The sequence below is a fragment of the Artemia franciscana genome, chromosome 9 (genome assembly GCF_032884065.1).
Source record: "Artemia franciscana chromosome 9, ASM3288406v1, whole genome shotgun sequence".
Taxonomy (NCBI): domain Eukaryota; kingdom Metazoa; phylum Arthropoda; class Branchiopoda; order Anostraca; family Artemiidae; genus Artemia; species Artemia franciscana.
In genome coordinates this window covers 3,656,363-3,670,064 of record NC_088871.1, presented here as the reverse complement: position 1 = coordinate 3,670,064, position 13,702 = coordinate 3,656,363, and the positions used below count along the sequence as shown (strand labels likewise).

The following is a 13,702-nucleotide window of genomic DNA, read 5'->3' as shown; positions in this document are numbered from 1 at the left end:
TCTGCTGATATTGGGGAGGGGAGTTGGGAGGGGGAAACCTAAAATCTTGGAAAACACTTAGAGTGGAGGGATCGGGATGAAACTTGGTGGGAAAAATAAGCACAAGTCCTAGATACATGATTGACATAACTGGAGCGGATCCGCTCTCTGTGGGGTAGTTGGGGGGGGGGGGGAATTCTGAAAAATTAAAAAGTGAGGTATTTTTAACTTACGAACGGGTGACCGGATCTCAATGAAATTTGATATTTAGAAGGATATCGTGTCTCAGAGCTCTTATTTTAAATCCCGACCAGATCGGGTGACATTGGGGGGGAGTTGGGAGGGGGAACCTAAAACTTGGAAATCACTTAGAGTGGAGGGATCGGGATGAAACTTGGGGGGGGGGGGAAATAAGAACAAGTCCTAGATACATGAATGACATAACCGGAACGGATCCGCTTTCTTTGTGGTATTTGGGGGAGGGGTAATTCTGAAAAATTAGAAAAATTAGCTATTTTTAACTTACGAACGGGTGATCGGATCTCAATGAAGTTTGACATTTAGAAGGATATCGTGTCTCAGAGCTCTTATTTTAAATCCCGACCGGATTTGGTGACATTTGGGGGGGGGGGAGTTGGGGGGGGACATAAAACTTGGAAAACACTTAGAGTGGAGGGATCGGGATGAAACTTGGTGGGAAAAATAAGCACAAGTCCTAGATACATGATTGACATAACCGGAACGGATCCGCTCTCTTTGGGGTAGTTGGGAGGGGGGGGGGGGGGTTAATTCTGAAAAATTAGAAAAAATGAGGTATTTTTAACTTACGAACGGGTGATAGGATCTCAATGAAATTTGATATTTAGAAGGATATCGTGTCTCAAAGCTCTTATTTTAAGTCCTGACCGGATCTGGTGACACTGTGGGCAGTATGGGGTGGGGGAACCTAAAATGATTGAAAACGCTTAGATTGGAGGAATCGGGATGAAATTGGTAGGAAAAATAAGCAGAAGTCTTAGATACGTGATTTACATAATTGGAACGGATCCTCTCTATTGGGGGGGGGGGGGGTAATTCTGAAAATTAGAAAAAATGACGTATTTTTAACTTACGAAGGAGTGATCGGATCTTCATGAAACTTCATATTTAGAAGGACCTCGTAACTCAGATCTCTTATTTTAAATCTCAACCGGGTCCAGCGTAATTGGGGGGTGGGCAGTTGGGGGGAACCGAAACCTTAGAAAATACTTAAAGCGATGAGATCAGGATGAAACTGGATGGGAAGAATAAAAATCTGTCTTAAGATACGTGACTGACATAACCGGACCGGATCTGCTCTCTTTGGGGTAGTTGGGGGGGGGGGGGTTAATTCTGAAAAACTAAAAAATGAGGTATTTTTAACTTACGAACGGGTGATTGGATCTCAATGAAATTTGATATTTAGAAGGATATCATATCTCAGAGCTCTTATTTTAAATCCCGACCAGATCTGGTGACATGGGGGGGAGTTGGGAGGGGGAAACCTAAAACTTGGAAAACACTTAGAGTGGAGGGATTGGGATGAAACTTGGTGGGAAAAATAAGCACAAGTCCTAGATACATGATTGACATAACCGGAACGGATCCGCTCTCTTTGGGGTAGTTGGGGGGGGGGGGGGTTAATTCTGAAAAATCAGAAAAAATGAGGTATTTTTAACTTACGAACGGGTGATCGGATCTCAATGAAATTTTATATTTAGAAGGACATCGTGTCTCAAAGCTCTTATTTTAAGTTGCGACCGAATCTGGTGACATTGGGGGGAGTTTGGGGTGGGGGAACCTAAAATGATGGAAAACGCTTAGATTGGAGGGATCGGGATGAAACTTGGTGGGGAAAATAAGCAGAAGTCTTAGATACGTGATTTACATAATTGGAACGGATCTGCTCGATTGGGGGGGGGGGGGGTTAATTCTGAAAAAATAGAAAAAATGACGTATTTTCCACTTATGAAGGAGTAATCGGATCTTAATGAAATTTCATATTTAGAAGGATCTAGTAACTCAGATCTCTTATTTTAAATCTCAATCGGATCCAGCGTAATTGGGGGGGGGGCAGTTGGGGGGGTACCGGAAATCTTTGAAAATACTTAAAGCGGTGAGATCAGGATGAAACTGGATGGGAAGAATAAAAACCTGTCTAAGATACATGAATGACATAACCGGACCGGATATGCTCTCTTTGGTGGAGTTGGGGGGGGGGGATTAATTTTGAAAATTGAGGTATTTGTAACTTACGAAAGGATGACCAGATCTTAATGAAATTTAATATTTAGAAGGATCTTGTGCTTTAAAGCTCTAATTTTAAATTCCGACCAGATCCTGTGACATTGGGGGATTGGAGGGGGAAACCGGAATTCTTGGAAAACGTGAAAATTGGGGTATTTTTATCTTACGAATAGGTGATCAGATCTTAATGAAATTTGATATTTAGAAGGAATTCATGTCTCAGAGCTCTTATTTCAAATCCCGACCAGATCTTTTGACATTGGGGGGAGTTGGGGGGGGGGAATCTTGGAAAACACTTGGAGTGGAGGAATCGGGATGAAGCTTGGTGGATAGAATAAGCAAATGTCCTTGATATGTGATTGACGGAACCGTACTGGATTCGCTCTCTTTGGGGGAGTTGGGGGGAAGGGTTCAGTGATTTGGCGAGTTTGGTGCTTCTGGACATGCTAGGACGATGAAAATTGGTAGGCGTGTCAGGGAGCTGCATAAATTGACTTGATAAAGTCGTTTTCCCAGATTCGACCATCTGGGGGGCTAAAGGGAGAGGAAAAATTAGAAAAAAATAGGTATTTGTAACATACGAGTGGGTGATCGGATCTTAATGAATTTTGATATTTAGAAGGACATCGTGACTCAAAGCTCTTATTTTAAATCCTGATCGGCATTAAGCCTCTTATTTTCCTTTTAAATCAATCTATTGATTCATAGAATTTTGTTAGAGCTCATACCATATGATCTCTTGGCTCTTAGCTCTTCATGCCTCGTCACAAGTGCCATATGAGCTCTTAGCTCTTGTTTTTGTTTAATTTCTTCTGTAGAAGAGAACCGCTTTATTTCTGAATCCTTCAATTCAGAACTTCGTATTTTTTTATGCCTAATCTTCTTTTCTTTGTTGATAACGATCGCCTGACTCGGTTAATCTTTCTGCTCTGCATCTAATAGTTTCTTCTTTTGTAGCACATAAGTTAGCTCAGGTGTTCGGTATAGACTTATGTTTCTTTTTTAGTTTCCAAGTTCACTCAAAAATAACTCTTCTTGAACGATGAAGAAAATGGGAATTTTAAGACTATATAGTCGTAGTGTTATCTTCTCTTTAACATTGCACATTCGAATGACAAGTCGGCCTTCTGTATGAAAAAATATATATTGCCTTGGTTAAAATCCTCTAGGCTTGATCGCCACTTAATATCAAATGGGTAGGCTTATTAATTGGGTGCTTATTTTTGATAAATTCAACGGTAAAAACACTCAGTTTTATTCAGTAAAGTCCTTAAAGAAAGTCAATATTAAAACGGTGTAAACGTTTGCTAACTGAGAAAACGTCCTAGATCAAGAAATCGCATTAAAAATCATCTGTTTTTACTCTAAAAAACGTTAAGCCCTAAGCCCGCGTCAAGCCTCTCTCAGGGGAAACTAACTGGTGTTTCAAACCGGTAATTTCGAAGAAATAGCGGGATAACTTTTAGGGCAAAAACTTACGAAGGCTTATTTTTGCTTTGGAATTTCGAAATGTGATTATGATATTCAAATTTAAATATGTAAAACGCTGTTTTTAAACACTTAAAGAGTTAATAATGCTACAAAGATAGAGGAAACAATAGTCAAATTTTTAACTAGGGAAACCAGCTGGTAGTTCTTAAAATTTATCACAAGAAACAGTAATCTAAAATATTAGATTTGTCATTGTATGTGACCTGGCACAAGAGACTAGTTAGGGATTTACATATTTTTGAGAGGCGGAGCTAAAAATATTCGCTATCACTGCCTTAACTGATATTTGATTTATATTTGAAGTTGACGGATCTAAATCTTTCTTATCGATAACCTTATCCAATCTTATCTCACAACTTTTAGTAACTGAGAGGAGAACTCGATGCCCTATGCGCCATCAGTGGTTCTGGAGGAGTTTATCCAGTTCCAGTCTATATTACGCCAATTTAGCTGTATTCTTCTATATTATCCCGTAGCATTATTAGTTCAGACGGTAGAGCCTTGGACACTTAATCAGAATGTCAAGGGTCCAAGTCCAGACATTATTAGCACAGTGCATTGATGCTCTGCTTGGTAATACAGTACCCGGGGTTCGATACCCGCCACAGCAAGGCTAGTCGATAAGCTTGCTCCTTGTCCCTGCAAAAAAGACCCAGCAACTGAAACGTTAATTTTGACGCCCTATGCGCCAGCAATGGCTCTGGAGGATGCTTATCCTTTTTTTTTTACTTATCCACAAAAAAAAAAAAAAAACAGTTTTATGGTCTTATTGAAAAGTTTGAGTTCTAGGACACAATATCTTTCTGGGGTTAGTGATCGGTTGTTGTAAACCATCCAAAAATAATAAAACTATTTTCTGTTGTGGAAATTCGCCAGGCTCTATCAATTCAAATATTTGGTTTCAAATATCTATTTTTGAAAATTAGTTTCCAGTCTGTTCTTAAATAACATTTTGGTAAACTTCACAAAAGATTACCAATCACTATTCACCTACTTAAGTTCAAAGTTGAGAAAAACAAAAGAGATTTTTGTGTCTAAATCTTTTGCATTTAATGCAGAACGTTAAAACTGGAAAAAACACCTAATTAACGGTATTAAATATTTTTATAACTATGTAGAGCTTTATTTTCATCTTTTTTTATGTTAAATGCTAAAACGTTGTTGTCTAGTTTGCTTTTTTGAATTGTAAATGATATATAGAAAATTTAATCGGCTATCAATAATTACTGTAGTTGTCTATTATAATAGGGTATAATTTTCCTAGGATATATTTCCCAGCTAAATGAACAGGCTGATGTCTGCTTATTTAATATTTATTAATTTTTACACACTGGATCGCATAGACGTACAATACTTCCTTCTATCTTAAACCCTTGTTGTGCTTTAGACTGGTCTCCATTTTTTGAAATTCACTTATATACAATTATCACTTGTGTTTTTGACAATTCATACCATTGTTTTATTGTATTACGTTATTGTTTTCTGTAACATTCTAAACGAAGTTTTTTTTGTCATCTTTAAAAGTAGTTGAGTTAAAAGTAGTTGACCCCCCCCCCTCCCCACCTTCCGAGATATTTCTCCAACTCGTGTATTGGTCGTAAAAATGCAGGCAAAAAGACCATACCTCCTGAAATAAAGTAAAAACAGTAATATTTCTCCGACACAAAGCTGGTCTTGAAAATGGAAGCAAAAAAACGTTACCCCTCCAACTCGAACAAAAGCTCTTTTTGGAGAGTATACTGTAGCTTTCTATATCGAATTAAAAAAGGCCATTTTAGGCAAAGTCTTGTAAATTCCTAGCTGCTACGTAGCAGAGATATATAGTGAACTCTTTTTCTTTAAGATCTTCAAATGGGTCATATTATCATGTCATAAAGCCACGTGTCTCTGCTTATTCGCTTACTGAAGGTCGAGTTGACCATTTCGTAGAACTTGGGATGCGTTCTGTCGGACTCTCATTTCATTAAGTCACTTGTGTGTATGTTTATTAGCTTATTATGGAGAAAGAATTCAGCTTTTTTTTTATTATTTTAGCCCGTGAGAAAGCTGAGATACTTGCACAGAACCTTAAGATGGAGCGAGAGAAGGAGGAGCTAGTCCAAGAAGTAACTCGTGTCTCCCAAGAGCTGGAGCAAGAGAGGAGTAAAGTGTCTGCTCTGCTGGGCTCGGATTCTAAGAAATCGGTGAGTCTTAAATTATTAACACGTATCTCTACACTATAAACACATATGTCTATGATGTGTTGGTCACCCCTTAGCCTTGCCAGGAAAAAAAAGAAAAAAAATGGGAGACAGATCAGTGCTACACATACAAAAAAGCCATTTTCCTTGTTGTTCAAGGAGGGGGGTTGTAATTTTCCATGACTAGGTTTTCGACCATGCTTATTCCTATGGTAGACTTTTCATTTTGATATGATGCCATTTTTGAGGGGTTTCTGACTTTTTTCTTCTTAAATTATTACTGGATAATTTAAATCAAAATTTAATAGTTTTATGGCGTTTATAAAAAATAATTGTGTTCACAATTGATTAACTTCTAGGGAGGGTGTAAAGAAGAAATTTTTGAATAGATTTTGATGGAGGAGGAGCGTGCAAGGCTATGTTTCCTCAGGCGGCTTGGTGCTGCAGTCAGTAGTAGTAGTGATAATTGTGTTTAGGTAATCGTCGAAAAATCAGAGAAGATTAATTTTGCCGTACCAGCCACTTATGCGAGGCTGCACAAGGTTAGGAGTAGCTTGAGAGGGGGGCACGGTATTAAGACAGCTGTAAATGGCTCTCATTTACCTGAAGAATAGCTTTTCTATTTAGGTGTATAATTGCTCGATACACGATAGCTGTATAGAGACCCTTTTCACTAGCTGAAATCCTCCCATAATATGAAAAGTATGTATATTTGCTGTGTGGAAATTTTTGGTAAAGATAGTGCAGTCTTAGGTTAGACATACCATCTCATGATCACAAAATATCCCGTTTAATCTTGGTCAATTTCGCAACAATGGATTTCATTCATGTTTGATCATCTTTTGCATTTTGAATTATGTACAGTGGAAGAAACAATCTCCATTTGGGATTTTTCTTGAAAACAGAACCGAAAAATGCCAATTTCTTTTGAAATGGAAATTCCGTTTTGGCAGATTGACAGAAAATGCTGCTTAAGACGTTTTCTTCCGCAATATTACCGAAAATGGATTTGCAGAAACTGTTAGATGCAGATTGGTATTTTGACCTTTTTCATCCTCTTTTTTCTATTTATTAAAATAACCAAAAAGGGATGATAGGACCAATATTGTTCCGAGATACAAGTCTGATAAAAAGAGAAACAACGAACGTTTAGCTGTCAAGTTTTCTTGTAGAAAGCCCCGCATGAACTTTGATAGCGGGGTGTGCACTAGTGGCTCTGTGCAGCCTACTCTATGCAACTCTGTTTATTAGTGCTCTGTGCAGCGGTAGTTGATTTTGTCATTTTGAGTAGTAAAAATACGCTCTTTTTAAGTACTTGAGTTACATTTTCAGTGTTTTATGAATATTTTATTTTCATAATTTTATAAATCCTAATTTTATGTTTTATGATTATATCATTTTTTTCAAAATTGATGCTCTTATTTATACTCTTACATATCCATAATTTATATTTTGTAAATAAATTCTATACATCATTTTATATTCATTATATGAATATTATGGATGTTTTATAAAAATTGTACCTTTTGTCGAGAAAGAATACTTATCAGAAAGAAAAGAATAAATTAGTAGAAAACATTTTTGTTTTGTTTCCGACAACAGCGTCTCCCTTTCTCATCCCCTCCTCTCCCCTTTAAAAGATTACATATAAGCGTTGTCGCTTACAAAGCTCATTTGGGATACTCTTGCCAAAGTTTATTTTGAGTTGTTTCATTTTACATGCGGTCCTTCAAACAGAGTCAGGTAGTGGTGCAGTTTCAATAGATGTCCGATGTTTTGTTTTAAAAAAAGGTACAAGACATGTTTATTCAATATTATGCATATTTTTAGAAGGCGGGTCTAGGCGCTTGTGAATATCAGGTCTAAGTATGATATTTTTTGCTTCAGAAGGTTTTCAGGAGGTTAAATATGATTCCTCAACTACATTAAACTTCTGCTCAAATTGTACAACAATTTGGAAGTTGTTTTTTTTGTTTTTGTTTTTTTGTTTGTTTTTTTTTAGTTGCAATGCCCAATTATGATTTATGGTCATGCAGCGAATGCCAGTTCCTTAAGTTGGCTTTAAATTGTTGAAACTTTTGGCTCTAGTTGTGAAATTTGATGAAAAAAGCTATATTGTCAGATCCAACTATTGCTATTTTTTCGGGCACTAAATAGACAGCATCCAGGTTAGCATTTTTTCAAATACGGAAAGAGGACTTTTTCTCATATTAAAATCTGAGCAAAAAAAAACGCAGAAAAAGAAAAGAAAGACGACACGTACAATATTCAGTATCTGTACAGTATCAGTATATGAATATTATATAGTACATAGTAGTACTATATTCTAACATATATTGTAACAATTATATAGAATTAAATAAAAAAACAAGTTTTTTTAAATGAAAGTAAGGAGCAACATTAAAACTTAAAACGAACAGAAATTACTTCGTATATGAAAGAGGCTTTTCCTCCTCAACGCCTCGCTCTTTACGCTAAAGTTTGACTCTTTCTCTTAACTCTACTTTTTAAAACAGTAAAAAACTTTAGCGTAAAGAGCGGGGCGTTGAGGAGGAAAAGCCCCTTTCCTGTACGGAGTAATTTCTGTTCGTTTTAAGTTTTAATGTTGCTCCTTACTTTCATTAAAAAAAAACTTGTTTTTTATTTAATTTCTGGATGTTTTTGAATTAATGTATGTTTTGTCTTGGCTCTCCGCACATAAATAATTAAAACAAATTTGCATTTTTTTTATTTTTTTTGCTAAATGGCTTTCTCATAGTTTTAATCGGAAGATTTTGTGAAAAAAGGAGCGAGGGAGGAGGCCTAGTTGCCCTCCAGTTTTTCGATTACTTGAAAAGGCAACTAGAACTTTGAATTTTTTACGAACGTTTTCATTTGTAAAAAATATACGTAACTTACGAATTATTTTACGTAGCGAACTTCTATATTCGTATGTTTTTATTGCGTATATGAGGGGGTTCACCCCTCGTCGATACCTTGCTCTTTACACTAAAGCTTAAATTTTGTCCCGATTCCTTAAGAATGACCTCTGAATCACAAAGGCCGTAGAACAAATAGTTGAAATTACTAAAAATACTTTATTGTAAAGAGTGAGGTATTACGAGGAGGTAAACCCCTCATATGCGTAATAATTTTTTTTCGTTTCAAGTTTTAATGCTGCTCCTTACTTTCAGTAGAAAAAACTTTTCATATTTATTTTTTCATTGTTTTTTTTTTCAAATAATGCTAGAAAATCCGGCGCCCCCTTCATTGAAATTCTCTTTCCCCATGAGAAGTTCCTCCATGGAAGTGTCCTCCCACGGAACCCCCTCCCCCTCAACTCTTCCCCCTAAACCAAAAAAATCCCCCTGAAAACGTCGCTACACTTCCCAATAACCATTACTGCATGTAAACATTGGTCAAAGTTTGTAACTTGCAGCCCCTCTCACGGGGACTGTGGGGGAGTAAGTCGTCTCCAAAGACATAGTTATTAGGTTTTTCGACTATGATGAATAAAATGGCTATCTCAGAATTTTGGTCCGGTGACTTTGGGGAAAAATGAGCGTGGGAGGGGGCCTAGGTACCCTCCAATTTTTTTGGTCACTTAAAAAGGGCACTAGAACTTTTAATTTCCGTTAGAGTGAGCCGTCTCGCGACATTCTAGGACCACTGAGTCGATATGATCTCCCCTGGGAAAAAAACAAACAAATAAACACGCATCCGTGATCTGTCGTGGCAAAAAATGCGAAATTCCACATTTTTGTAGATAGGAGCTTGAAACTTCTACAATAAGGTTCTCTGATACGCTGAATCTGATGGTGTGATTTTCGCTAAGATTGTATGACCTTTAGGGGGTGTTTCCCCCTATTTTCTAAAATGAGGCAAATTTTCTCAGGCTCGTAACTTTTGATGGATAAGACTAATCTTGATGAAACATATATATTTAAAATCAGCATTAAAATGCGATTCTTTTGATGTAGCTAATGGTATAAAAATTCCATTTTTTAGTGTTTTGGTTACTATTAAGCTGGGTCGCTCCTTACTACAGTTCGTTACCACGAACTGTTTGATATTCAGACAGCAGGTAAGATATGCACTTTTCAATACTGAAAAGACGACCTAGGATGGGGCGAATCTGCAATTTCTTTTATAAAAGCTCTGATATATTTATGAATGGCAACAGTAAGGATAACTATTTTGTACTTTCTACAACGAAAGGTATTTCGGGGTTCATGGAGGTTAGCATTACAGACGTTTCGCAAATTTAGAGAACAATTTAGGAATTGTATGCTTTTATGATCGGAGAAAGAAACGCCACACAGGAGAAAAGCCGAGTAGATGGGGTAGATAGATGCATTTTTGGCATTGAGTTTGTGCTGTAAAACACACCCTATTCAACGTTCAACGTTCTGAACGTTCAACGTTCAAACACCTGACACGTGCATCAAATACAATAATAGGACTGATTTATGTTATACTTTCTACAAAGGAGCGCATTCCATACCTATAGAATTAAGCATAGGAGGTACTTCGCAAACTTCAAGAAAACCCTGCGAATGGGTAGCTTATTATGAGGGTGAAAAAACGCCAGGAGAGAAAGGTTGAGAAGGAAGGGTACAGTTAGCCCCAGTTTGTTTAGGGTACAGTTTGTTTAGTTAGCCCCGTTCAGGCGGACCTTCGTAACGACCAGTGACGCATTAGCATGTCTGATTTTTTAGTAGCATACTAATTGTTGAGCTTGATTGTTTTCTTAACATTTCCACCAATAGGCATCTCAAGACCGTTATATTCAGTTCACGGTTCTTTCAAGACTCTTAATATCAGTAGTTTGTTGAATACTCATTTTAGCTGTTGTGAGACTCTTCCGAACTTCCTTGCAATCATCGTCGAATACTTCCACTGCCATGTGTTATATTTAGCTTTGGAATTGTTGGTCTATGAGTGACCAAAGATGATTAATAGATGTTGCTTTGTTCGAAGGAGTGAGCTTTAAAGGTCAAGTGAGGTCTCTACTTTTACAAAAGTGTCCTGTATTTGGACATGTGTGTGTGTTAAACTGCTGCATCCGATTTATGGTACTTTCTTATGAGCTGGTATGTGTGTATTTTTTTTGGCACTTTTGGTTTCCCCCCCACTTTTTGACGAAAATCCAAGGGTTTTAGCTGGCTCTGTCAAACATAAAACGTTTATATGAAGAATTGTGTGATTGGTCCATACGAAAGTGGCGGATTTATAGGACGGACAGTCTTCATTTTGTCTTCGTTTCTCTTTGATGGCGTCTAACGTTCGTGAGCTTTTTGTTTTGGTTCGATTGCCTTCTTCTAATGTAGTATAGAACATGGATTGTCTCTTCAGGGTTCTTTTCTCAGAGTTGTCATCCTAAAAAAAAATACGCTGAATAAAATGGCTATTTCAAGATTTTTATTGGATGTGTTTGGGGAACTCTTTCAGAGAGGTTTTCTCGTGGTTCTTTTCTCCTAGATCTCGGCTGCGGTATCTGAAAAAGCCTTTTGATACAAAACTTGAACTTGCAGGATAGCGAAAAAACTAAAAATATACTTCTTGTATTTCAGTTGATTTTAATAGGCAGTTGTTTGTAAAAGAAAAATAGATTTTTTTTTTGTATTAAGACGAAAAAAATGTGTTTTAAATCAAAAGCCAATTTCTCTACGATTCAAGGAAACACGCTCCGGAAACATTGCAAGTATATTGGTGACCATTAAGTAGGAGGGAATGAATTCAAATCAGTCTGTAGAAGTTTTGGGAGTCCAGGGTGTTGAATAGGTTTGAAAATTATTGTTAGGAAGACTTAAGTCGTTAAGGCTAGGAATAAGTGAAGATGAAAAGGTGACGTTGGGTAACCGAAATAGGCTATATTTAATCCCTTCCATATAATATCACAGGAGGTGTTAAGATCTACTCAATGCTTATAGAATTATTGAGGGGATTGTTGATTTCCATCAAACTCGTTCTGAATTTTAAGGTGTATGTTTCCTGTACAATTTTTAGTATGTTATTTTTTTGCTTTGCTAAGGGGCTAATATCATTTCATGGCTGACATTCAATTTTATCCATCTGTCGAATCACATTTTTGAAATTTGGTGTAAAGGGTTTTGAAATTGATTAAATAACAAAAACAATTTTTGACAACTGAAAGTAAGGAGCGACATTAAAACTCGAAACAAACAGAAATTTTTACGTATATGACGGAGTTTGCCATCTCATCAATACCTTAGTCTTTACGCTAAAGTTCGAATCTCGTTCCAATTCTTTAAGAATGGCCCCTGAATCACAAAGGCCGTTTAATAAAAATAAATAGTTCTTTTGAAAATACTAAAAAAAAATTTTGTGTAATAAGCGAGGTATTAATGAGTAATAATTTCGTTCGTTTTATGTTTGAATGTTGCTCCTTACTTGTAGTTAATTTATTTTTTAATTTAATTTCTGATCGTTTAAATATTGCTGGGAAATCTGGTGCCCCCTTCATGGAAAATTCTTTTCTCCCATGGATTCTCCGACGTAACTTTTAATTTCCGTTTGACTGAGCCCTCTCGCGTTATTCTAGGACCACTGGGTTGATACGATTACTCCTAAAAAAAAAAAAAAAGAAAAAAAAAAAAAAAAAAAAAAAAAAAAAAAAAAAAAAAAAAAAAAAAAAAAAAAAACCTTGATCTTCAGGCAAAAAACACGAAATTTTATATTTTCGCAGATAGGAGCTTGAAACCATTACAGTAGGGTTTTCTGATACCCTGAATCTGATGATGTGATTTTCATTAAGATTCTATGACTTTTAGGGGGTGTTTCTCGCTTTTTTCGAAAATAAGGTAAATTTTCGTAGGCTAAGACTAACTAACTTTGATAGGTAAGACTAAACTTGATGAAACTTATATATTTGAAATCATAAAAATCCAATTCTTTTGATATATCTTTTGGTATCAAAATTCCGCTTTTTAGAGTTTCGGTTACTATTGAGCCGGGTCGTTCCTTACTTACAGCTCCGTATGTACCAGAGTTTTCGCTCACCTTGCATATGAATTGGATATTTTTAAATATTGGTTATTAATTAGTGTTTGTGGAACTACTATGGGGATTGATATGTTAAGCCAGACTTAGCTTTCAATTTTTGTCATTATCCAGTAACAGGACAACATTAGCGCAAAATTTATGCCGATTAAGCATTTATACTGACATGCTGATACTACTACTACTGCTACTAATAACTCACTGCAGCACCAAGCCGCCTGAGGCCAACACAGCTACGCACGCTCCTCCTCCAACCTAATCTATTTAAAGCCTCCCTCTTTACACCCTCCCAGGAAGCTCCCATTTCCTTTAAATCTTTATTTATGACATCCTTCTAACCCAGACAAGAACGACGTACTTTCCGTGTAGCCCCAGTCGGTTGGCCAAAAAGGACAATCTTTGGTAATCTGTCATCCTTCATCCGTAGAACGTGGCCTAGCCATCTCAACCTTTCTTTCATTATAGCCCCAGAAAGCGGGATTGAACCACACTTTTTGTACAACCTACTGTTTGAAATACGGTCAGTCAGCCGGGTACCCAGAACAATCCGTAGGCAATTTCTCTCGAAAACATCTAGTAAATTTTCATCTGCTTTTCGGAGTGCCCATGCTTCAGAGCCATATTTGACCACTGTCATCACTGTAGCTTCCAATATTCTAATCTGGGTTTGTAGACTTATCTTTCTATTCTTCCAAACTTTTTTTAACCGTGAAAAAACACCCTGAGCTTTAGCTATTTTACTTTTAACATCTTCACTGCTCCCACCATCTTTACTAATAATACTA

At 36.7% G+C, this 13,702-nt stretch overlaps 1 protein-coding gene across 1 annotated transcript in view; it reads left to right on the top strand.

Moving 5' to 3' along the window:
- Nucleotides 1-13,702, top strand: part of LOC136030902 (G kinase-anchoring protein 1-like) — a 42,899-nt gene that overhangs the window by 27,253 nt on the left and 1,944 nt on the right. Inside the window, exon 7 of the mRNA XM_065709994.1 lies at nt 5,770-5,918. Within this exon, the coding sequence (XP_065566066.1) occupies nt 5,770-5,918 (149 nt within the window). The remainder of the gene's footprint in view (nt 1-5,769; nt 5,919-13,702) is intronic.